The sequence below is a fragment of the Alligator mississippiensis genome, chromosome 8, assembly GCF_030867095.1.
Source record: "Alligator mississippiensis isolate rAllMis1 chromosome 8, rAllMis1, whole genome shotgun sequence".
NCBI lineage: Eukaryota > Metazoa > Chordata > Crocodylia > Alligatoridae > Alligator > Alligator mississippiensis.
The window spans coordinates 32,539,141-32,563,092 of record NC_081831.1 but is presented as its reverse complement, the minus strand read 5'-3'; the positions used below and the strand labels follow the sequence as shown (position 1 = coordinate 32,563,092).

Sequence of the window (23,952 nt, the reverse complement as noted above, 5' to 3'; positions counted from 1 at the left end):
ATACCCATGAGTTGATAGAGAGAACTAATTTGCCATGGTAGTCTTGAATTAGGCAGAAGCCAGTGTAGATTTGCACCTTACAGATTAACTAAATCAGAGATGCATAAATTTTCATCAGCAACAGCTTACTTCATCAGATACTGCAAAGGGATTGTAGGAAGCAGAACTTCTAAACAGAAATCAGTGATTAGAATACAAAGAGTAGGAAAGGGGGAGGAGAAAGGAGAGCACACTGCTGGGAGAGGCAAGCTGGGTAGGAGTTAGAAAAATAAAGCATTGAAGGATATAATAGAGCCACTTCAGAGCTGATAAAGCTAGAGTCTACACACTCCATGAACATTATGATGCAGTGGTATATCAGGGGTGGAAAGGGGTATATCAGGCACAGAAATTACTGGAATGTAAGGTGTTCCATCTGATCGCAGATGGTGGATGGACCCTATGGGACCAGAGCCAGCTGGTGCAGTTTAGAATAGTCTTCAAGTTTTGGACATCTGTACATATTGGCATGTAGAGAATTAATTTCTTTAACTGTGTGAAAGAAACTTTAAATTTGAATTAATTTCTTTAACAGGGACCCTACCCCATTACTAAAAGAGGGTGGGATCCCAGGGGTGACTGGCTCTCTCCAACCCCTGAGATAAGCTAATGCAGACTGGGAGTCCTGAAACAAATTGCCTGCTTGACCCAGGTGCAAGGCTTGAAGTTGAATTGGAGGGTCAGGTGACTGAGGAAGGAACTTACAAGCACAAGCCCCAAGCAGAGGGGCAGGCTGGCTGTAGGAGCTGCTGGGGGAACCAGAGGAAGGACTTTGAGCTGCAGTGGAGGTGAAAGAAACCCTGCATCTGTTCCCTGAAACTGGGAACAGATATGTACCCAGGTCCTCTGGGCAAAGGACTTCCTCAGGACAAGAATAACCCTGGAGGGGAACCCTTGGGTTTGGACCAAATGCTCATGTTTTTGGTTTTAGCTTACACTCGAGGACTGGATTGTGACTGTAGGGGAAGGTGAGGCTACTGAGAAAGGTACCCAGGAACACTCCAGATTCTAGGCACTGTCATTGCTGGAAGGACTTTGGTGTCAGATAGAAGAGACAGGGTGTGCAAGCTCAGAGCCTACAGAGGACAAAATCAGAGGCCAAGAAGCCCAGAGCCCACAAGGGGAAGCAAGAAATAGCAAAGACTGGGGTGCAAACCTAAAACTCATGAGGGTGAGACCAGAGGCCAAGAAGCCCAGAGCCCATGAAGGCCTAAGCAGGAATCAGGAGACTCAAAGCCACAAGGGCATGGCTGCGGTTGGGGCCCAGGAGCTTGTGGTCTTGGGACAGTGGACCCAAGTCAAGGCACTCAGCCAAAGTAAAGTAGGACAAAGCCAGGGGGCCTCAACCCTGACAAAGGCCTACCATCCAAAACCCTCTTTGCTCTCTAGGGGCAGCCTCCCTATCAGTTTATAACATCAAGGCATGGAAAGTGAGATAACAGGATGGGACACTGAGAAGCTAAATGGGACAACACTGTGAGGCCCAGGTGGTGGTAAGGAGAGGTTGTTTCACCAACTCAGCATCCACCACTCTACACTGTACTATATCCAGCATGATCTGGATGGGATACACAATCAATCCACTCTTTAGAAATAGATGCAAACTTTTTAAAACCCACTCTCTGATGAGAGTCAGTATCAATATAAGTAACCTCAGTAGCCAAGCTTTGTTTATGTCTTTAGTCAAATACTAAATTTTTAATTTTTCCTTCTTAAATTTACTGTGAGTGTTGGGAATAATTTTCCACTAGTATTCTCTTTGTTTCAGTTCATGGTATTATCTTAACAAAAGGGAACTCATATATACCACATGGGTAGAATAGTACTCCCCAATTGATAATCCTGATTCAATTTGTTTGTGCTAAATCTAGGCCTGCTGTGCTACATCATTCAGGAAAATGCTGGAGGGGAAGAATCCTATTTCGTGTTATGCATCCAAAAGACACTTACCCATCCATGAAACTGCTAGATTTAATACTTAACACACAGTTTACAGTCCCATTCAACATGTAGTATAGTTCAGTTAAAGAGAATGGTGTTCTGGCTGAGTGGGAACATGGCTCTGTACACATCTTCTCCAGGCATATATAAGTCACAGAATTATAGTTAAGCAAAAACTTATGACTAATGGGTACTAGATACTGAAGTAGGGTCATCACATATTTTGTCCAATAGCCTAGTGGCTATTCTGAATCAGGTAGTACAAGACCCAGGTTGCAAGACCTACCTTATCCAGTTTGCTTTCAAGAATGGACTCATGTAAAAGTAGGGTTGAAAAGCTCCAATTTAGTCCACCCCCCTGCCTGAGGCAGAAATATCCCTACCTAAACCATCCTATGTAAATCTTTGTGTAACCTATTCCTAAAACCACACAGCCAGCCCTTTCACACAACCTAAACTGCCATAAATAAGGCTAAGTGACAATGATGGTAAGTGGGCATGTCTATCTATACGTGCTGATTTAAGGCACTTTTGCCCAATTTAAGGCACACTAAGGGTGCATGTCTACATGTAAATACCTTTAATGCACCTTAAAATGGCATTTTTAGGCTATTCACAACTAAATTTGATACCTGCTTTTGGTTAAGCACATCCATGTGTAGACCTAAATAGCCTTAATGAGCATTAAGCTAACACACATTAAATTTAGGTGCACCTAAATGCACGTGTAGACATGCTAAGTGTCTTGCTGCTAGAAGGGTTGTCAAAATACAGTTGAGAGATCAACTGCAGAAGAAGGCAACACCCCTTCCCCCCACAGCCCAACTATATAGAAAGGCAAAAACCCCAACAGTTCATACCGATCAGACCATGGGGTAAAATTCCTTCCTGACCTCTAATGGGGCAATCAGTCTTACCCTGAGCAGAGAGACAAGACCCTCTAGCCAAGAACCTCTGGGTTTTAGTTCCAGCTGAAGGATTGGCACGCCCCAGTAAAAGTCCCTGGTCTTGATTGCAGTCAATACCCAATGCTTCTGAGAAAGAAAAAAAGAAACAAACTACCACCCTGTGATATTTAACAACAGAGGGGACAACATTTCCTTCTCAGTCCTATGTGGCAGAAACAGAAAAACCCTGAAAAGTGGGAAGTACCCATAGCTAGCATAAGTATAGCTACTCCTAGATCATTCCTGGGCAATTGTTATCCAACCTCTCCTTAAATGTCCCCAATGATGGAAATTCCACAACTTCCCTAGACAGTGCCAGTACCTCACTGTCCTAGCAGTGAAGAAGTTTTTCCCGATATCCAATCTAAATCTAGATGACCCAACCAGGAGTACAAGACTCCCAACAGTGTAGCTCTTAGGGTCTTCAGTCTATGATGACCCTATCTATCCCATCAAGGTGGCAGTCCGTGTAGAGGCCTTTTTAAAATTTGGATGCCTTATTAAAACAGCACACAATATTCTAGATGAGGCCTGACCAATGCCAAGTAAAGAAGTGCTATTACCTCCCATGTCTTGCACCTTCTGTTCTATACTTGCACTTTTTATTCTTCTGTTGATGGTGTTCACAATCACATTCACCTTTTGTGTAACTGTGTCACACTGCAGATTCATATTGATCACAATCCACCAAGAATCTTAAATTATTCACTGCAGTGTTGCTATCCAGCTAGTTGTCACCCATCTTGCATTTGTTTTTTATAATTGTACCTGAGGTATAACACCTTGCATTTGTCAGCATTGAACTTCAGGCTGTTAGCTCCAGCTTAGCCTTCCAATATGCCAAGTTCCTTCTGAATTCCTTCTGAGTACAGTACCTTCTGAATTGCACTCCTGTCCACCAGTATATTCACACTCCTTCCCAGTTTTGTGTCACCTGCAAATTAGGTCAAGAAGCTTTCTATTCCAGCATCCAATTTGTTAATAAACATGTAAAACAGCACTGGGACCAAGACATACCCCTGTGGGACTACTGCTATTCTGACATAGATCCACTTATAATTACCCTTTGCTTGCAGGTATTGAGTCAGTTTTCTATCCACAAGGCAGTAGTTTTGTGTAGTCTCCATTTTTACAAATTGTTTATGAGAAAGCCATGTTTTTGTCAAAAACCTTCCAGAAGTCCAGATGTACTTTATCTACTGCATTCCCTTCATCCACCCAAATAGTATTCTTGAAGAAGGAGGTTGTTTGTCTGGCCTAATTTATAAATCTATGCTGACTGACTTTGGAGATGCACCTGCCCTGGCTTACAGACAGCCCTACAATCTCAAACATCATCTCTAAAATAAAATACTAATGAATTCTTAGCTTCACTGAGGCAGGAGGCCTTGCAATGGACCCAAAAGCCTGCCATGTCCCCACATCAATACAGACCACATCATCACTGAGCCTAATAACAAGGAGTTCAATATCCAAAATTTGTTCACGTGCAACTTTATAAATGGCATATATGCCATGACTTGCTTATAGTGTCCATCTGCTACATGTGTCTACATTGGACAGAAAGGATGATCTGTAAGCGTAAGAATGAATTAAAACTGATCTGACAGGTGCAGAAAGACAAAAAAGCATGTGGCAGAACACTTCAACCTCCATGGATACTTCATTACTGACCTTGGGATTGCTGTTCTCAGGCAAAATAAATAAAAAAATAAAAAATAAAAACCAGTTTGCATAGGAAAGTATGAGCAAAAAATCTTCCACAAACTGGACTGGGTTAAGTGTGGCTTAAACAGAGGCTAGGATTCTTATCTTATTAATTGGATTAGCTTTTGTGACCCGTTTTGTTCCTGTGAGTTTAATGCTTGTTTGTTTGATGCTAATCTAAAATAATAATAGGCTTATTCTGTCTGTCCAGAGCACTCTGGTTGTCTGAATAGCCAATCAATGCTTACTGAAACAACCAGAGTGCTGCAGACAGACAGTGCTCCAGACAGACAGAATAAGCATGTTATTATTATAGATCCTGAGGCATTTCAAAGAGATATGCAGGTAAGTTAGAGCTAGGATGAAGCTCCCGGGCCCCCTGCCATAGAGTGGGCAGGCTCTGCCAAAGAAAAAAGAAAAGCGGTGAGGGGCCTGCTTGTGCCCTGCCCCTGACTGTCACTCTCAAGCCACAGCCCCCACACCCCTGCTGCTGCCTCTCACTCCTGACCTACAGTCCCCACCCCGACCATGCTGGTGCCCCTCACTCCCAACCTGCAGCCCCCTGTCCCTGCCTGTGACACACAGTACCCTCGCCAGTGTCCCTCACTCCCAAGCCACAGCCCCCCCACAGTTGTGCCAATGCCCCTTACTCCTGACCCACAGCCCCTCCCCACCCCCTTCTCTGCAGTGTCCCTTACTCCTGACCCACAGCCCTTTGCCCCTCCAGCCCTGATACCCATGTAGCTCCCTGCTGCCCCTGAATAACCCCCCCACCCCCTTCCCCCCCACTCCCTTCCTCCACTGGAAGGGCAGGCCCCTCCCCCACCTGCCTGCCCTACCACAGCAGCAGTGTCAACAGGCATGCATGTGAGCATAACACACACACACCTTCCCATCCCTCCTACAGTCCCCAGCCCTGGCCCTCCAACCTCTACCACCCACAGACTTACCTGCCTGCAGCTGCCAGGCCATGCACATAGAGCATGTGATGCTCCTGCCTCCAATAGCCATTCCCTGCTCCCCCCCAGCCCCAAGCAGCTCCAGGAAGTGCTGGGAATAAACTTGAATGCTGGGTGGAGGCAAAGCAAAATCCTGGACATTTGCTGATATTTAAATAAAAATACCTGGACAGAGATGGGAGGACCCAAAAAGAGGACATATCTGGGAAAACCCAGATGTATGGTAACCCTGTTCATGAGGTTCCTTCTAGCCCTACTTTTCTATGATTTATACTGAAGAGCAGTGGAGAAATTATAGCCCAGTTTGGAGCAAGGATTCATGCTAAAACACAGCCTCCTTCCCTTATAGAGCTTTATCTATCTCAGTGAGCCACACACCCTTTCTTCTGACTTCTCACATTCACTTTCTTCTAGGCTCACAGATTTCTCACTCTTTGCTTATCCAAAGATGGGTGGGGGTAGGCCTGCTTCAAAGGCGCAGAGGATACTGAAGAAAACACTGCATAATGCCCATCCTATGTCCTGGTTGTTAAAACACTGTGCTGAGATGTAGCTTCCAACCTCTTTGGGGTGAGCGGGGGTGGGGGAGGCAACTAAAACCCAGCTCCTGCATCTTAGGAGTTGTATTGTAATTACTCATTTATGCAAAGGAGACAGGGGCTGGCTTGAAAGTGATGTTGGCTGAATCATTCTCTTGGCTATAAAAAGTGGCATGCATTGACCATGCTAGCCTAATGCACTACTAATCTCAAATCTGTAAAGGCTGGCTTGAATAAGAATGGGGTAGGAATGAAATGTCTTTCTCATTCCCTCTGTGTCTTGGTGCCCTGTGTGGATATGATTTTGTTCTTTTTTTGCAGAAAAACCACGCATGAACAATATTCTTACTTCTGCTACGGAGCCGTACGATCTCTCCTTTTCCAGGTCCTTCCAGAACCTCTCACACCTCCCACCATCCTATGAGGCTGCAGTCAAGACTAATCCAAGTAAATATTCTTCTCTGAAGAGATTAAGTAGGTGTTATCTCATTCCATTTCTTTGTATCTCCTTTGCTTGTAAACTGCAAGGGCCATAAAAGTAAGCCAGTGGAGGCAGGGTGCCTGTGGCCAGCACCCAGCACACCGGTGGCCCCAGGGGAACACATAGGGATGGGAGGCTTGGCCAGCAGCTGCCTGGGTCTAGGCCTGCCCTGCCTGACTTATGGGTGCCTGGGCACCCGTGCATGGCTGACCCCCAATCTGAGGCTGGGCAGTGCAGCGCATGGCCCCTTATTCTGTGTGTTGGAATGGGAGGGGGTCTCTGGTTCATGTTAGGGGAATAAAGACTTGTTCTTCCTATGCATGTGTAGAGTGAGCATGGTGCTGGAGGTGGGCAGGGGGGTGGCGGGTCCATTGTTGGCAGGACAGGTGGGTACTCCAGGTACCCCCATGCACTATACCTTCTCCACCCAGACCTTGTAGAACCCCCTTGGCCTCATAGATGTTATGCAACACATGGCTGCAATAATGACCCAGGGGAAGTCATCCTTGGCAACCTCATGGTGGGTAGTGATGGCATGCCAATGACCCTTGAGGAGGCCAAAGGCATACTCCACCAGGGCATGGGTCCAGCCCAGACACTAGTTAAAGTAGGCCTGGCGGGGGCCCAGGTGTCTGGTATAAGGCTCCATAAGCCAGGGTAGGAGTAAGTAGATGGGGACCCAATGAGCAGTGGTGGGACCACGACAGTGCCCAGCTGCAGGTCCAGCTCCCCTGGTGCAAATTGCCCACTCTCCACAAGTCCTGCCAGGCTGGAGTTGTGAAACCTGGGTGTCATGAGTGCTGCCTGCCCAGCCAGCACTGAGATGCATGAAGGCCCCATGGTGGTCCACAACCGCCTGCTGGACCATGGAGTGAAATCCCCTGCAGCTGTAGTAGGGCCAGTCTCCAATATGGCAGGTGGGTGATGGGGATGTGGGTCCTGTCCAGGGCCCCAATACACTGGGGCAATCCCAGTGCATGGAACCCTGACACCACTGTCATGGATGTGGAGCATGGTGTGGCCCAGCACATCCTGGAGGGCCCCGCACACCTCCAGGACAACTTCCCTGGTGGTGGCTTTGTCCACACCAAGCAGGTGTCCAAAGTACTGGTGGCTGGCAGGTGTGGCCAGCTTCTGCATGGTGAGGGTCATCTGGGTGTCTACAGGGAGGGCCAGGTGCATGCCACTGTTCTGGTACTCCAGGTGGGGCTGGAGCTGCTAAAGCAGTCCCAGAAGGTGGCCTTCATCATGCAGAAACTGTGACTGCTTATCGTCCCAGGCGTTCTGGACAGTGTGCAGCCACCAGTCCTGGCTGGCATGGTGGGCCCAGAGACAGTGGGGCTGGAGGACCAGGAGGATAATGGTAGCCCCAGGCATTGTGGAGCCCATCATTGGTGTCCTTGGTGGCAGCAGTGGTATGGTGGTGCTGAAGGACCTTGGACAGCCTACTGCAGCCAGGCAGGCAATCTCTGTTCATGGGGGAGCTTGGCAGGGCAAAATAGCCATGGGCCAGGCAGTGGTCAGTGTGGCAGGCCAGCAGAGCTAGTGCAGCAGCCAACAGGATCATGGAGCACTGGTTGTTGCTGCCAGGGGTGGGAACTGGAGCATCCATAGTGCAGAGAGGCAGAGTAGCCAAGGAGAAAGCTGCCATGTGCAGTCCCTGGACTTGGCATGCTGCTCCTCAGCAAGGAAGAAGCTGGTCAGTGAGCAACAAGCGGGGCTGGCTTTTAGAGAGGGCTGCCAGGTCCTGGCTGCTACAGCTGGAGCCTAGAGCTCCCCCTGTGGGGTCCATTGCAGAGCTGCATGAAACTGGATGCAAATCTGCTCCCTAATCTCTGCATGTGTAGATGCCTGCCAGAAAACCCTTACTCTAGCTTAGTTTATACCAGAGTAAATCTAGACCATAGTAAATGCATGTGTAGATGCACCCAGTGTTCTCCAAACACCATCCTGTAGGGTACAGTTGCATCTCTCTTTAGAGTTATTCTAAAGAGTAACAGTTATTCTCTTTAGATTCAGTGAGACTAATCATGTGAGCAACTACTAACTTATTGCAGTCTTGGGCCAATGCGTTCTCCAAGTTCACACAGTATGTTTTTAGTATATTTCTTAAGCTCAGATCTTTGGTGGCCATCTGTTTAGCATACCTATTTCTGGTAGGTTTTTGACCAGTATTTGAGTTAACTCTATCTCAGTGGTTCCCAATCTGGGGTACCTGTACCACTAGTGGTATGCAGACATCTTGTCAGTGGTATGCATTAACAAATGTATTATAATTACTTTATATGACAAAAAATTGCCGGTGGTACTTAAGGTGTTTTGTTTTAAATTCGTGGTGTGCAATCTGTCAGTTTGGGAACTGCTGCTATATCTCTTTAAATTTGGATGTACAGTGGGTGTGTCTACATGTGTCCATATGGCACCTTTGTTACTGCGCCATCAGTAACAGATGACACATTAACAGCCCATACTGCACTGTGTGTACCGTGCACGGTTATTTTTATCTGCTATGTCACTGTAGCAATGTACTATAACAAGGGAGCGCATTGCTACAGCAGCGTAGCTGTGGCATCACAATTTGTGACTGCTGATGCTACATCACCATAGCGCATTACTATAGTGATGTAGTGTCACATGTAGATGTGTTCAGTGAATGGTAGTCTGAAAAGATCCTGAATTTCAGTATTTTAATAAAGAGTTCAATATCTACTCATTTACACCTTGGTTGAGCACAGCACATAAGCACATGTTTAACTGCAATCAGGTAAATTCTGCCTGCTTCAGTTTAAACACATATTAAAATCAGAATCTGATTTAAAGCAGTGCTCAGTGCATCAACAGAGTACATTTCATTACTTCTTGGGAGATTTGTTCCTTCATGAAGTAAGTGAAGAGGTCAGACTTCTGTTCAGGGTAAATATCTCAAATCACCATTAATACTTCCTTTAGTAAACTTACTGTATGTTCCTAGACAATTTTTCAAATATTAACTGATACTGATAAGTCAATGGAACTACTAGGTTATAATACTATGACATTTTAACTTTTGCCTTCTTGAGATCTTTTAATCCATTTCTCAGCTGTAGTAATGTCAAAATATATGTCTATCAGTTACTCCTTAGAATGTTGCCTTTTTCTATAACTGATTTCCTTATATTTCCTTGAAATATGTCATTTGTTTGCTATACAGTGCACCTGTTCTTCATGAAAATACTCTTAAGCACAGTACAGTATTAAATATGTTGACATACCTTACTGAAGCATCAAAAATGTATTTAAAAAAAACCCAAAGTGGACATATAGTGTTGAAATTTGACAAGCCTTAACTTTTCTCTTACCCATCAGCTAGGCTGGCTTCATACACACCAAGTAGCATGTTACTTCAGCAGTCTGTTGATCTTGCTGCCCCCTCCAGATGCTGTGGTTTGTAACTATATGCACTGGACTCCAGATGGCTGCCCCACACTTTGATAGGGGCACATTCTTAATACAACATCACCGAAACTGCTTCTGGGGGACAGGATCTAGAAGTGGTTAAAGACAAACTCCATATTTACACAGTTTTTGAGGAAGACAGGTTCTGAAAAACAACCGCCACAAAACTATTAGGTTTCTTGAAAGGCCTAGTTGTAAATAGTTACAGCTGTCAAAAAGTGTTTTGTGGTGACTGGCTTCTGCTTGAAGGCCTTGGAGGGCATATGTTTAGGGTGCATATACAGGCTACATATATAATTGAGAGAGATAATGAGAGAGAGTGAGAAAAATAATGGACATCTTTACACATGCTCTGGGGTGGGGCACTTTAGAGTGACTCTCATTGATTTCATAGACATTATAGCTTTCATAGACATTAGGGCTGGAAGAGCCCTCGCGAGATCATTGGGTTCAGCCCCCTGCCCAAGGGGCAGGAAGTCAGCTGGGGTCAGATCACCGCAGCAAGATAAGCATCCAAGCATTTCTTAAAGGTATCCAGAGTAGGTGCTTGCATCAGTTCTGGGGGAAGTCTATTCCAGACTCTGGAGACTTGGATGGTAAAGAAGTTTTTCCTTACGTCCGGTTTGAAATGGTCTTCCAGAAGCATGTGACTGTTAAACCTTGTTTTCCCTTGGGGTGCCCTGGTGAACAGATGTTCTCCGATTTCCTGATGCACACCCCTAATATACTTATAGGCTACTACCAAGTCACCCATGAGCCTTTGCCTCTGCAGGCTGAAGAGTCCCATGCCTCTCAGCCTCTCCTCATAAGGCCTGTTCTCTTGACCTTTAATCATGCATGTGGCTTTCCTCTGGACTCTCACAAGCTTCTCAACACCCTTTCTAAAGTGCGGAGCCCAGAATTGAATGTAGTACTCCAGCTGCAGCCTCACCAAGGTTGAGTAAAGCAGAAGGATGACTTTTTGAGTCTTCCTTGAGATGAATCAGTAGATGCAAGCCAGAGCTTTATTTGCTTTGCCAGCTGCATCTTTGCATTGGTAGCCCATGTTCATTTTGTGGTCTATCATGACCCCCTAGTCTCTTTTAGTCATGATGCTAATGAGTGTAGCATTGCTGAGCCTATAAATATGATATGTTTTTTTTCCCCCAAGGTAGACTACCTTGCATTTGAATTTGTAGGTAGACACAGCAAGGGATTGGAGATGCTCTGTTCACCAGAGTGCCTCTTGGGGTAACAGGGAACAATGGTCACAAACTGACAGAGATCAGATTTAGGCTAGATATCAGGAAAAACTTCTTCATGGTAAGAGTGGCCAAAATTTGGAATGGGCTTCTAAGGGAGGTGGTACTCTCCCCTACCTTGCGGGTCCTGAAGAGAAGGCTTGATAGGTATCTGGCCAGGGTCATATGACCCCAGAACTTTTTCCTGCCTAGGCAGGGAGTTAAACTAGATTATCCGTTGAGGTCCCTTCAAACCCTAGCATCTATGAATCTATGAACATTATAGGGGGACATGCGGGGGGGGGGGGGGCACATGTCCCCCCTGAGACTGGCCACCACTGAAGCCATGAATTGTTTCTCTCAGGTTCCTTTCTTTCATATTCAAAGGAAAAAAAAAACCTGAAGCCATCATAAAGCACCACATTTTTCCAGTGGTCATAGAATCATAGAAGTAGGGTCAGAAGGGACCTTGTAGATCTTCAAGTCCGACCCCCTGCCTGGGCAGGAGGGAAACTGGACTCAAGTGACCCCAGCCAGGTAGGCATTGAGCCGCTTCTTAAAGCCCCCAGGGTAGGAGCCAGCACCACTTCCCTTGGAAGTTGGTTCCAGATCCTAGCCACCCTAACTGTGAAGTAGTTCCTACGGATGTCTAATTTCAACCTACTCTCCAACAACTTGTGGCCGTTATTCCTTGTTATCCCAGGGGCGCTAGGGGAAACAAGGTCTCCCCCAAACCCTTCTGGTCCCCCCTAGTGAGTTTATAGATGGTCACAAGTTCCCCCCTCAGCCTTCTCTTGTGAAGGCTGAACAGGTTCAGGTCCCGTAGCCTCTCATTGTAGGGTCTGCCCTGCTGTCCCTGGATCATGTGGGTGGCCCTCCTCTGGACCCTCTCAATGTTGTCCACATCCCTCTTGAAGTGGGGTGCCCAGAACTGGACACAGTACTCCAGCTGTGGCCTGACCAATGTCGCATAGAGGAGGAGGATCACCTCCTTGGACCTACTTGAGCTGCACCTGTGGATGCATGATAAGGTCCGGTTAGCCCTGCTGACCCTGACCTCACATTGTCGGCCCATGTTCATCTTGGAGTCAATAATGACTCCAAGATCCCTTTCTGCCTCCATGCTCTCAAGAAGGGAGTTTCCCATCTTACAAGCATGCTGCCGGTTACTACTGCCCAAGTGCAGCACCCTGCACTTGTCCGTATTGAAACGCATCCTGTTTTTGTTAGCCCACCCTTGCAACCTATCCGGGTCTTTCTGCAGTCTTTCCCTCCCTACTAGCGGCCCACCTCACCCCAAATTTTGGTATCGTCAGCAAATTTGAACAGGTTGCTTTTCACCCCATTGTCCTAATCGCTGATAAAAAAATTGAACAGCGCGGGCTCAAGGACCGAGCCCTGGGGGACTCTGCTGCCCACTTCCCCCCAGGTCGAATATGACCCATCCACCACCACCCTCTGAGTATGACCCTTCAGCCAATTAGCAATCCATCTGACCATGTAGGCATTGATGCCACAGTTGCCTAGTTTTTTAATGAGGATGGGGTGGGAGACAGTGTCAAAGGCCTTGCTGAAGTCCAGAAAGACTACATCCACGGCAACACCTGCATCCAATGCTTTTGTGACCTGATCGTAAAAGGCAATGAGGTTGGTCTGACATGACCTGCCCCTAATGAAACCATCTCCTCCAAAGTTCCCTGGGACCCAGCTCCTTGTGTACAGTCTGTCTGTACTGAGAGAATGGATTTACTGAAAACTCAAATGAAAGCTTCACTCAGGCTCAGAGACAGACATTTCACTCAGTAGACATGATGGTGGAAGCTGAAGTCTGAGTTTGTTTCAATTCATTTTGATCTAAAAAGCTCCTGTGATCTGAGATTACTGAGATCTCAGATCTAAATCAGGTAAGAGTCAGATAACAGCCAGATATGTTGTCTATCTTGCTGGGGTCACTTGATCCCAGTTATCTTTCCTGCTTGGTGCAGGGGGCTGGACCCAGTGATCTTCTAAGGTCTCTTCCAGCCTTACAATCAATGAATCTATGAATTTAAGTCCAGAAATTCTGGAGTGGAAAAAATGAGGAAGAGGGTCCTTCTATACACTCATCCAATAAGCATGGAACCCAGGGTCTAAGTCACTGTAGCTCTTAGAGCGTTTGAACCTCTAACTTCCCAACACAGTACTTGATCAGGTAACAGTCAGGTTATTAGCCAGCAATTCTCTCCAGCCCATCTCTTAAATCTGAGCCTTTGCTTTGCCTTTGAATAAACCAGACAGAAAGCAAGGATGGGACTTTTCTACCTTACTGGGAGCAAGGGTCCAGACTAGAACCCAGGGTCCTTCCCTACCGTACAGCATACTTTTTAGAAGTTAGAGCAATGAGGGCTCAAACCCGCTCTGGGTGAGGTGGAGGATAAAACCTGGGAAGCAAGTAGGAGAGGATTTATAAACTGGGATACAAAGAAGTTATAGTTATACTTAAGCGTAAGTCTGATAAAGCTACAGCCCACCCCATACAGAACCACCTCTAAAAAGTCTAAACTTCAAAGAACTCTGCAATGGCCTGTGAAGGTGGTTTCCCAGAGCCCTATGTTCAGTTCACCCATATTCTCCCCACAGCTTTATGAAAACCAACTCAAGTGCCACTTTTGCCTCTAAAAGTGTGGAAGAATAAACATTATTAGCAGTAGATTTTTCTCTTCAGAGGGGTAAAAAGGACCATTTTAATAAGCTAGCAGTGTTCCTTTTAAAATCATTATTTTAATGCTTCTGGGGTTTTGCTGGAATATGAATTATATAATAGTCCTAAACCTTTCTGTAATCTTCTTATAAATATATATTTTTTCCAAAAGAATACCTTTCAAAGTGTGTAATATTTGACCCTTAACACATAGTACAGAACCAGTCACTGCAAAAACCCCCCCCACCAAAAAACCAAAAATAAACAAACCCTCCCCCACTATGTAGCTAAAACTGCAGACATAAACATTACCTAGCATGTATTGTATAACCCTGGACTATCAAATACTCAACACAGTTCATAGCATCAAGCAAATCAATCATTCCAAGTTTACTTGTGAATATATTCTCTCTTTTCACCCCTATAGTTCTCTATAAGAAAACATACAGAACTCTGACATAGAATCATAAAAAATTAGGGTTGGAAGGGACCTCAGGAGATCATCTAGTCCAGCCCCCTGCTCAAAGCAGGACCATCCCCAAGTAGATCATCCCAAGCAAGGCTTTGTTTACCCTGGTCTTAAAAACCTCTAAGGATGGAGATTCTACAACCTCTTTGGGTAGCCTGTTCTAGTGCTTTACTACCCTCAATACATATTGTTATACAACCTGGCACTGTAGTCCTTATGTATTCACTAACCAATCTTACATGAAAAAGTCACAGCCTAGGTTAAACATTCCTGTTTAATCATGACCTCTGAATATTGCAAATTGGTGTAATTATTAGGATTAGGGAATTATCAGTGTACAATGATCATTTAACCCACTTCTGTGTTTGGACCCATAGATTGTGGTATGTATTTTTAAAGCTCTCCTGGATCTTAGTAGACTCCAGTCACCGTTTCTGACTTCAGTTTTTCTGGCACACTCTCTGAGCACAGTGTATTTCTCTGGTATCCTTTCTGGAAGTGTGATCCTGCTGCCTTACTTCTACAGGACAAAATGCTGAGACCCTGAGACCTCCCCCAGAGCTTTGCTCTAATTGGCACTCTGGTTTATAGTTCATGCCTTCAGGGACATGGTAGTTCAAACAAATAGACTCATACTTTTCAAAAGGATGTCTAAAGTCACTACTATTTACTATACAGAGCACAAGAAATATGGATACCTATGCAAAACTATATATTACTGAGTTCCCTTTCCTGCCTCAGTTCCCTCACCACTACAGAACTTTCCTTGGTATCTAGTCCAAGTCTTGTACAGAATCAAGAACCCTTCCTTCCCCAGTGCTTCTAAGTTTTTCAGGGTATGGACACATATAACAACCTGGCTTCAATACAGCTTAACTTGAAATGGATGGCCCATTAAACCAATATAAAGCTATTTGAAATGGTTCAAAACTTCATCTGGAAAAACAGGTACAATTTCGAACTGGTTCACAGTGGGCATGTCTACACATGCATTTGATGTAGCACCAGTTTACTTGCAAGTAAATTATTCATAAGTAAACAGGGCTGGGCACGCATCTATGTGTGCATAGAAGAGGGTGCAGATGTGCTACCGATCTTCTCCTGCTTCCCAGGGTCCTGCAGTGGGCCCCTACTGTCACCAGGGAGAGCTCTAGGCTCCAGCTGCAGCTGCCAGCAGCCAGCAGCCAACAGCAACGTTCAAAAGGCAGCTCCTTCACTGCTCCCTGACCAGTCACTTCCCTGGCCAGGAGCAGCTTGCACAGCTTAGGGATAGCATGTAGCAGTGCTCTGCCTGTGCCTCCCCAGATTATGGCTGCTTCAGTCCCTGTCCTTGGCAGCAACGACCAGTGCCCTCGCTCTCCTGCTGGCTGCCACACTGACCCTGCTGGCCTGCTGCACCAATCACCACCTGACCCTGGCTATGTGCACCTGCCTGGTTCCTGAAGGTGCAGCGACCACCTGCCAGGCCACTGTGCACCATCCCAGGGCCACCATCATGCACCTGCCACCTTGACCCTATCCACATGGCTGGATCCTGGCAGAGATACCAACAACACCCTCCAGGATGCCACCACTGGTATTAGTGTCACCCTCCTGGGTCTCCAGCCCTGCCACCTTTGGGGCCACCAGGACTGGCGGCAGCATGTCATGCAAAATGCCTGGGATGATGAACAGTGGCTGGAGGCCTTCTGCATGATCCAGGCCACCTTCCAGGATCTTTTGGAGTAGCTTGGGTCAAACCTGGAGTGACAGCCAATTGACATGCACATCGACATCTGCCTGGCCCTTGCCCTACTCAAGCTGGCCACATCCTCCAGCCTGTGGTATGTCAGCCACCTGTTTGATATGGGCAAGGCCATGACTGGGGAGGCCATCCTAGAGGTGTGAGGTGCTCTCCAGGACATCCTGGAAGACACTGCATTCTGGCAGTAGTAGCACGGTTCCGTGCTCTGGGATTCCCCCAGTGCATTACGCCCCTGGATGGGACCCACATCCCTGTCACCTGCCTGCCCCATGGAGTCCACTCCTATTATAGCTGGAGGGGCTTACACTCCATAGTGCTCCAGGTTGTTGTGGACCACCGTGGGGTCTTCACATATGTCAGCGCTGGCTGGGCGGGCAGCACCCATGACACCTGCATCTTCTAGAACTCTAGCCTACCGGGTCTGGTGGAGAATGGGCACTTCACACCAGGGGATGCTGGACTTCCAGCTGGGTGCCATGGTGGTCCCAGCCCTCCTTATCAGGGACCCTACCTATCCACTCCTGCCCTGGCTCATGCGGCCCTTCACTGGACACCTGAACCCCTGCCAGGTGCACTTCAACTGCTACCTGGGCCAGACCCATGCCCTGGCGGAGTGTACGTTTCACTGCCTCAAGGGCCACTGGCACACCCTCACTACCTGCCTCAGGCTCACCAAGGACAACATCCCCTGCGTCATTGTAACAGCCTGTGTGCTTCATAACATCTGTGAGGCTCAGGAAGAGCTGTTCTGTGAGGCCTGAGCAGATGAGGTGTGGTGCACAAAGGCAGCCTGGCAGTGGGAGTACCACCTGCAGTGGCTGCAACAGTGGCAGTGGTGGCCCTCCTTGCTAAGGCCCCAGGAAAGCCATGCACTCTCAGTGGGGGCCAGGGCACTGGGTGCAGGAGGCACTTGCCAACTGCCTCCTCCAGCACTCCCCACTCTAGCCCACCTGCACCAACGTCCATGGACTGCCCACCCCCAGCACCATGCTCACTGTAGACACATCTCAGAAGAACCAGTTTTTATTCCCCTCACAGAAAAAGGCCAGTCAGTCCTGGCTGATACTTTATCACAGTCATACATGCATTAATACCTTGTCTGTCAGACTGCAAGTATGTTAGGGCTCTGCGGTGGTTGTTCTTTAAAACGATATTAATGTTAGGATGTCTTGGCTGTGACTTTTTGGTCAGCACCCCAGTCCCTGAAACTTCAACAGTGACAACACAACAATAACACCCAACAAGGACAGCAACAATGAAAAGAGAATCCCTTATGAGAGACCAAATTGCTCCTGGAACCAGTGATATGAATATTAGAAAAAAGCTTTAGAAAATACTAAACTCACTTTGGAGTAAGCAATTATATTTATCCAGGCTTCTGAAATTATAACTGCCAGACTTCTTCATTTGAGCATTACTAATAAAGCAATGTAGCTTCAGAATACGTTTTGGAAGATACAGTTGTCATTAGAATGATTTCATTGGAAGTCAGTTCATCTGAGGACTGGAGAATCATCTTGGAGGCAGATAGACTGATGGTAACTTACTTTGGATATAGGGGCACAGGGCAATGTAGTGTCTGATTTTATTACTGAGCAAGTGAACATTGTAAAAGAATAGGATGGTAATTGTAGCAGGTTCTCTCTCAGTACTTTAATTTTTATGAGGCAAACTTGTCCCCGCAAGGAAAAAACTGTCCATAGCAAAACAAGTACTTAACTATATATAGAATCATGGAATCATAGAACCATAGGGCTGGAAGGGACTCTGAAGGATCATTGTGTCCAGCCCCCTGCATGAGCAGGAAAGACATCTGTGGTCAGATGACCCCAGCCAGGTGACCGTCCAGTCTTCTGTTGAAGACCTCTAGGGTAGATAATTTCACCACCTCTGTGGGGAGCTTGTTTCATAGTCTGGACACCCCAGTTGTAAAGAAGTTTTTCCTAATGTTCAGCCTGAAACTATCTTCTAGGAATTTGTGGCCATTGTTTCTAGTTTTCCCCCAGGGTGCCCTGGTGAAGAGTTGTTCACTGAGCTCCTGATGTATGCCTCTGATATAACGGTAAGCCACAATCAGGTCCCCTCTTAGCCTTCTTTTCTTTAGGCTGAAGAGTCCAAGATCCCTCGGCCCCTCCTCAGATGGCTTGCCATACAAGTCCCTGATCATGTGGGTGGCCCTTCTCTGGACCCTCTCGAGCTTTAGCACATCCTTGTTGAAGTGCGGTGCCCAGAACTGGATGCAATACTCCAGCTGCAGCCACACCAATGTTGAGTAAAGTGGGAGAATCACGTCTTTGGATTTACCGGAGATGCATCGATTGATGCATGCCAGAGTTTTATTGGCCCTAGCGGCTACTGTGTCACACTGCCAGCTCATATTCATGCTGGGGTCTATTGTTACCCACAGATTCCTTTCATTTGTAGTGCTGGTCAGGTTAGAAATGCCGGCCTGTAGGTGTGCTGGGGGTTCTTCCTTCCCAGATGGAGCACTTTGCATTTCTGTATGTTGAAGCTCATTTGGTTCCATTCTGCTCAACATGCCAGCCTGTCTAGGGCTGCTTGTATCTGCAGCCTATCTGCGGTGTGTCCGCACAGCCCCATAGCTTGATGTCGTCTGCCAACTTGGCCAATGGGCTTATCACCCCCTCATCCAGGTCATTGATGAAGATATTGCACAGCACTGGGCCAAGTACCAACCCCTGGGGTACACCGCTGCCCACATCTTGCCAGGATGACACTGATCCATTCATCTGGACTCTCTGGGTCCTACCCCGCAACTAGTTTCGCACCCACTTGATAGTCCCACAATTCAGCCAAATATCTTCCAGTTTTCTGATCAGTACCTCATGGGATACCAGGTCAAAGGCTATCTGGAAGTCGAGGTATATGATGTCAACAGCTTTTCTCTCTCGTCCAGGTGATGAGTCACCTGATCATAGAAAGAAATGAGGATGGTCAGACAAGACCTGCCTGTGACAAAGCCAGGCTGGCTGTCATTTGATATCGTGCCTTCTGCAAGTTTGTCACACATATTTTCTTTGATGACTGTTTCTAGGATTTTCCTTGGAATAGAAGTTAAGCTAATTGGCCTGTAGTTTCCTGAGTCTTCACACTTCCCCTTCTTGAAGATGGGCAAAACATTGGCCCTCTTCCATTCTTCTGAGATTTCTCCAGAGGCCCATGATTTTTGAAGACCTTTGCCAGGGGCTCTGTGATTACTTTGGTCAGCTCTTGCACACCCTTGGGTGGAGTTCATCTTGTCCTGCTGACTTACATACATCTAATTTCTTAAATTGATCATACACCAGTTCTGTGGCAATGGTGGGAATGGTGTCAATCCTGCCCTGTTTGTTCTGTGCCCTACCTGGCATGTTGTTCCCCTTGGTCTTGTGAAAGGCCAAGGCAAAGTAGTCATTTAGGAGTTCCATTTTTTCCTGAGTGGTAGTGACCAGGTATCCTGAGGCATTGAGCAGCAGCCACACATTCCCATTGTTTTCCTTTTACTCCCTTTGTAGCTAAAGAAGGTCTTCTTGTTGTCCTTGATTCTTGTAGTTAGTTTTAGTTCAGTTTCTGCCTTAGCTTGTCTAATCTGTTTTCTACAAGTGCAGGCCATTGTCAAGTACTCTTCCTTAGAGGCTGTCCCAAGTTTCCATTGTTTGTACGCCTCTTTCTTTTTTCTGTAGGACAGCTGCAACTTCCCTGCTTAGCCAAGAGGTGTTTTTTTACCCTCCTGCTACTTTTTCTCCATAAGGTAATGGATTTTCTCTGAGCCTTAAGGACCGTATCCTTAAGGAATGACCATTCTTCTTGTACTCCCTTTACTTGTGGTCCTTGATCTCTCAGGGCATTCTCTACTAGTGACCTGAGCTTCTTAAAATTTGTGTTTTTGAAGTCTAAGACTTCAAGCTTGGTATCTGTTTTGTCAGGCTTGTGACGAACCGCGAAAGTAATGATTTCATGGTCACTATTGCCTAGGCTGGCTTCTATGTTTAAGTTGGTCACCAGACCATCCTCTTTGGCCAGGACCAGGTCAAGAACTACATTGCCTCTAGTTGGCCTGTGTACCTTCTGAGTCAAAAAATGCTCTTTGGTGCTGGTCAGGAAGGATCGTGACTGATCCAAGCTGGCCAAGCACTCCTCCCAGGAGATGTCTGGGTAGTTGAAGTCACTCATGACAACCATGTCCTGTGCATGCGCAGCCTCCATTAGTTCACGGGTGAACACTAGATCAAGTTCCTCGCCTTGGTTAGGCGGCCTGTAGTATACACCTACAGTCAGGTATCTCTCACCACGCCTCCCCCGGAGCTTGACCCAGAGGGTTTCAAGCTGTTCTTCTTTGGGGCCAACATTGGCCTGTAGGGAGGTGTACTGCTCCTTCACATAAAGGGCAGCACCTCCACTTCTTTTCCCTACCTGATACCTTCTGTGAAGGATGTAGACCTTTACGGCTACGTTCCAGTCATGAGAGGAGTCCTACCAGGTCTCCGTGATCCCTACTAGATCGTAGTGCTCAGTGGAAAGCAGGAGGACTAGTTCTTCCTGCTTGTTCCCCATGCTTCTGGCATTGGTGTACAGGCACCTGTGTCCTTCTACTGAGGTCACTAGCCACTTGTCACATTGAAGAGGAGCTGTTTTCATGGCTTGCTTGTTTTCATTGTCAATGGAGCTTTCCTGTATATTAGTCCCCAGGTGGGCTACAATTAGCATTTCCGCATCCCCTGTGATCTTAGTTTAAAGCCCTATCTAAGAGATTGGCCATTCTGGCTGAGAAAAGAAACTTACCTTTCTGTGTTAAGTGGATGCTGTCTCTCCCCAGTAGTCCTCTGTCCTTGAAGTGGGCGCTGTGGTCATAGAAGCTGAAGCCTTCTTGGTGGCACCATCGTCAGAGACTCCAGTTCACCTTGTTGATGCATTCTTGCCTCCTTGGATCATGGCTTGCAACAGGGAGTACAGAAGAAAAAACTACCTGAGCTCCCGATTCTTTAAGCCCAGCTCCCAGATCCTTGTAGTCACTCATAATGCAGTCTGGATTGCTTCTGCCGTGTCATTTGTTCCCACATGGATAAGGAGCATAGGGTAGTAATCTGTGGGCTGGATAAACCTGGTGATCCTCTCTGTGACATCATGGATCCATGCCCCAGGGAGACAACAGACCTCCCATGCTGTGGGATCTGGGCAGCAGATGTCCCCCTCCATTCCTTTCAGCAGGGAGTTGCCTACTATGATTATCTGACATCTTCTCCTACAGTTGCTCTGTTACCTTGCAGCCCACCTGGTGGTAGTTGTGGGTGCGGCCTCCATTGCTGCACTCTCCATTGCTGCACTCACTCCCAGTGATGCCAGGACCCCAAATCGCTTCCCCAGCTGCACTGGAGGAGTTGTTCCAGCAATGCTGGGTCTAATTTTGCATATCTAGAACTAGAGGTGATTGTCTTCCATCCATCTGTGTCAGGTCCCTCTTGTGTTGCCATCCCACCATTTGAGTGATCCTGCAAAGAGTGGAAGTACCTGTAAATCTCATCCTCAATGGCTCTGATCCCATGTAGCCTGCTAACCTCTGCCTGGAGTTCCCTCACTTGTCCCTCCAGGGCCTCAATCCCAGCACATGTGAGACAGGTGAGGGGACTCCCGGCCATCCCGCTGCCCCCAAACCCCTGAGGACCCACCAGGCAACCCCTGCAGGCAGGGGGCCTGGGAGCTGCCTACCCACCCAAAGGCTTCGTCTGGGTGGAGGCTTCAGAGGAACCCTGGGCAGGAGGCAGCATCAGGACAGGGTCCCTGGCTGCACTCCAAGTCATCATCCCCATTAACACACCCTCATGTGCACTCACCTAAAGACTCTGGAGACTCTATCCGAAGCTGCCAACTCTGATACATGGAGTCTCAGGCCCCTCCTGTTTTCCCCCTGGTGCCCACTCCCGCACAAACTCTGGTGTGCCCCTAAAGAGCGTGCCTGTTTGCGGCGCTTGTATGTCAATGAAGGATTAACTCACAGTTGTGGTTCTTCTTCAGACCCAGAGAGAGGACACCATCGCTCAACTCAGTGCTATTTACTGGCAACGCCCCATCCCTATCTTTCCCAGTTCTGCTCCTTGAGAGCTTTTAACTTTCGCCAGGTCAGTGACTCTTTGCTCTCAGCTGCCCCCTCTGAGCTGGAAGGTTAACACTTTTAACCACTGGTAGCTGTGCTGCTGCCTCTGCACTCCATGCCTGGTTACACATCCCCGCTCCTAAGAGTGGAGTCCAGGACACACTCTTTCTTTGCTCCACTCTGCCCCCCTCACCTCAGGAGAAGAAGCTTGCATTTGTATGTGCCAATTCAGAGTGGTTATGTATTGTGAAATCCAAAGGTTGTAGCAACAGATAGCTGGGCATAACAGGGTCACTGGAGACAGCAGCAGTGCCAGTGGTGGGTTCCATGCTGCTGAGGATGGAGGGGAAGGGAGCAGTGCCAAGAGCAGGGGGAACATGGCAGGATTTTTACTAGATTTGGGAATTTAAAAAATCCCAGCTGTTCCTCTGTACCACTGCAAATGCCCTAGATCCACCCTTGAATGGAGTATTTATTCCAACTAAAGATATGTGTGAGCTGAATGTGTGTTTCTAATTGTTCCAGGAATTAGTGTTTATTATTGGGTTAAGAACATGTGAAGCTTTGAATTTAAAAGAATAAACTCTCTTGAGAATTAGGCAGCAGTGTAGAAGAACAGTTTTCTGATGTTTTTATATGGTAAAGAGAAACGGAGTATAAGATAGAAGTGATAGCATGAAATACTGCCACTCCTACTAATCATGCTCCTAGGAATGTTCCACTTGCTTTAAGAAATAAACTTAAAGAGGGACTAGACAGATTGTTTTCAATATAAAAAAAAAAAAAAATAGAAGAACCAACCAACAGAAAAGATCTTTAAGATCCTGTACAATTAAACAGGTACAGCAAATGGGAACACTTTCAGTACCTACTAGAGAAGACATTTTTGAAGCATGGCAAAAACATATTTCTTCATTCTGGATGCATCTGCTAGGTCAGTGGTTCCCAAATTCAGACAGATTGCCACCACCAATTTAAAATGATACAACCTTAAGTACCACCAGCAAATTTTTGTCATACAAACTAATTATAATAAATCTTTTAACGCGTACCACTAACAGATTGTCTGTGTACCACTGGTGGTACACATACCACAGATTGGGAACCACTGTGCTACGTTTTGGCAACTTCCCATGGAAAATAATAGGACAAGAGTAGTGCAGTGGGCCAAATGTGGACCCTAAGGTCAATACCAAATTCCTCAATTCCAGAGCTGTGGCAATGAACACAACAACTGCTCCTCCACTGACAAGTTTCTGGACCCATGGGGAGCCCTGCAGGCTAGTTGATATGGCCTTGGGTACCAGATTGCATAAGCACACCGAGGTACTTTGCAGCCAGACCCAGCACATGGGCATAAGCCAGTGCACTTGATCATACTCGCTGTCCAACTCAAAATGTTGACTGCACACTGGATTTGGTCAACAGACCAAGACCCCTTCCACACACAAGATCCACATATCCAGGTTGAAGATTGAACACCACTCAGTCTCATAGTTTCATAGTAGTTAGGGGTCAGAAGGGACCTGAATAGATCATCTAGTCTAACCCCCCACCACTGGTTGGAGCGCACGCTGGGATCACATGACCCCAGACCCCAGTTAATCTATGTATCTTCAATATACCTTTTGGAAGATACTGCTTTGGCAGATTTCCTTTTGTATTGGGATCTGCAACAAATAACACTTTAAGAGAAAGTT

At 46.8% G+C, this 23,952-nt stretch overlaps 1 protein-coding gene across 1 annotated transcript in view; it reads left to right on the top strand.

Annotated features, from left to right (window-relative positions):
* The window catches only part of SHISA6 (shisa family member 6), a 514,955-nt gene that overhangs the window by 478,816 nt on the left and 12,187 nt on the right, over positions 1–23,952 (top strand). Inside the window, exon 5 of the mRNA XM_059732610.1 lies at positions 6,454–6,606. Within this exon, the coding sequence (XP_059588593.1) occupies positions 6,454–6,606 (153 nt within the window). The remainder of the gene's footprint in view (positions 1–6,453; positions 6,607–23,952) is intronic.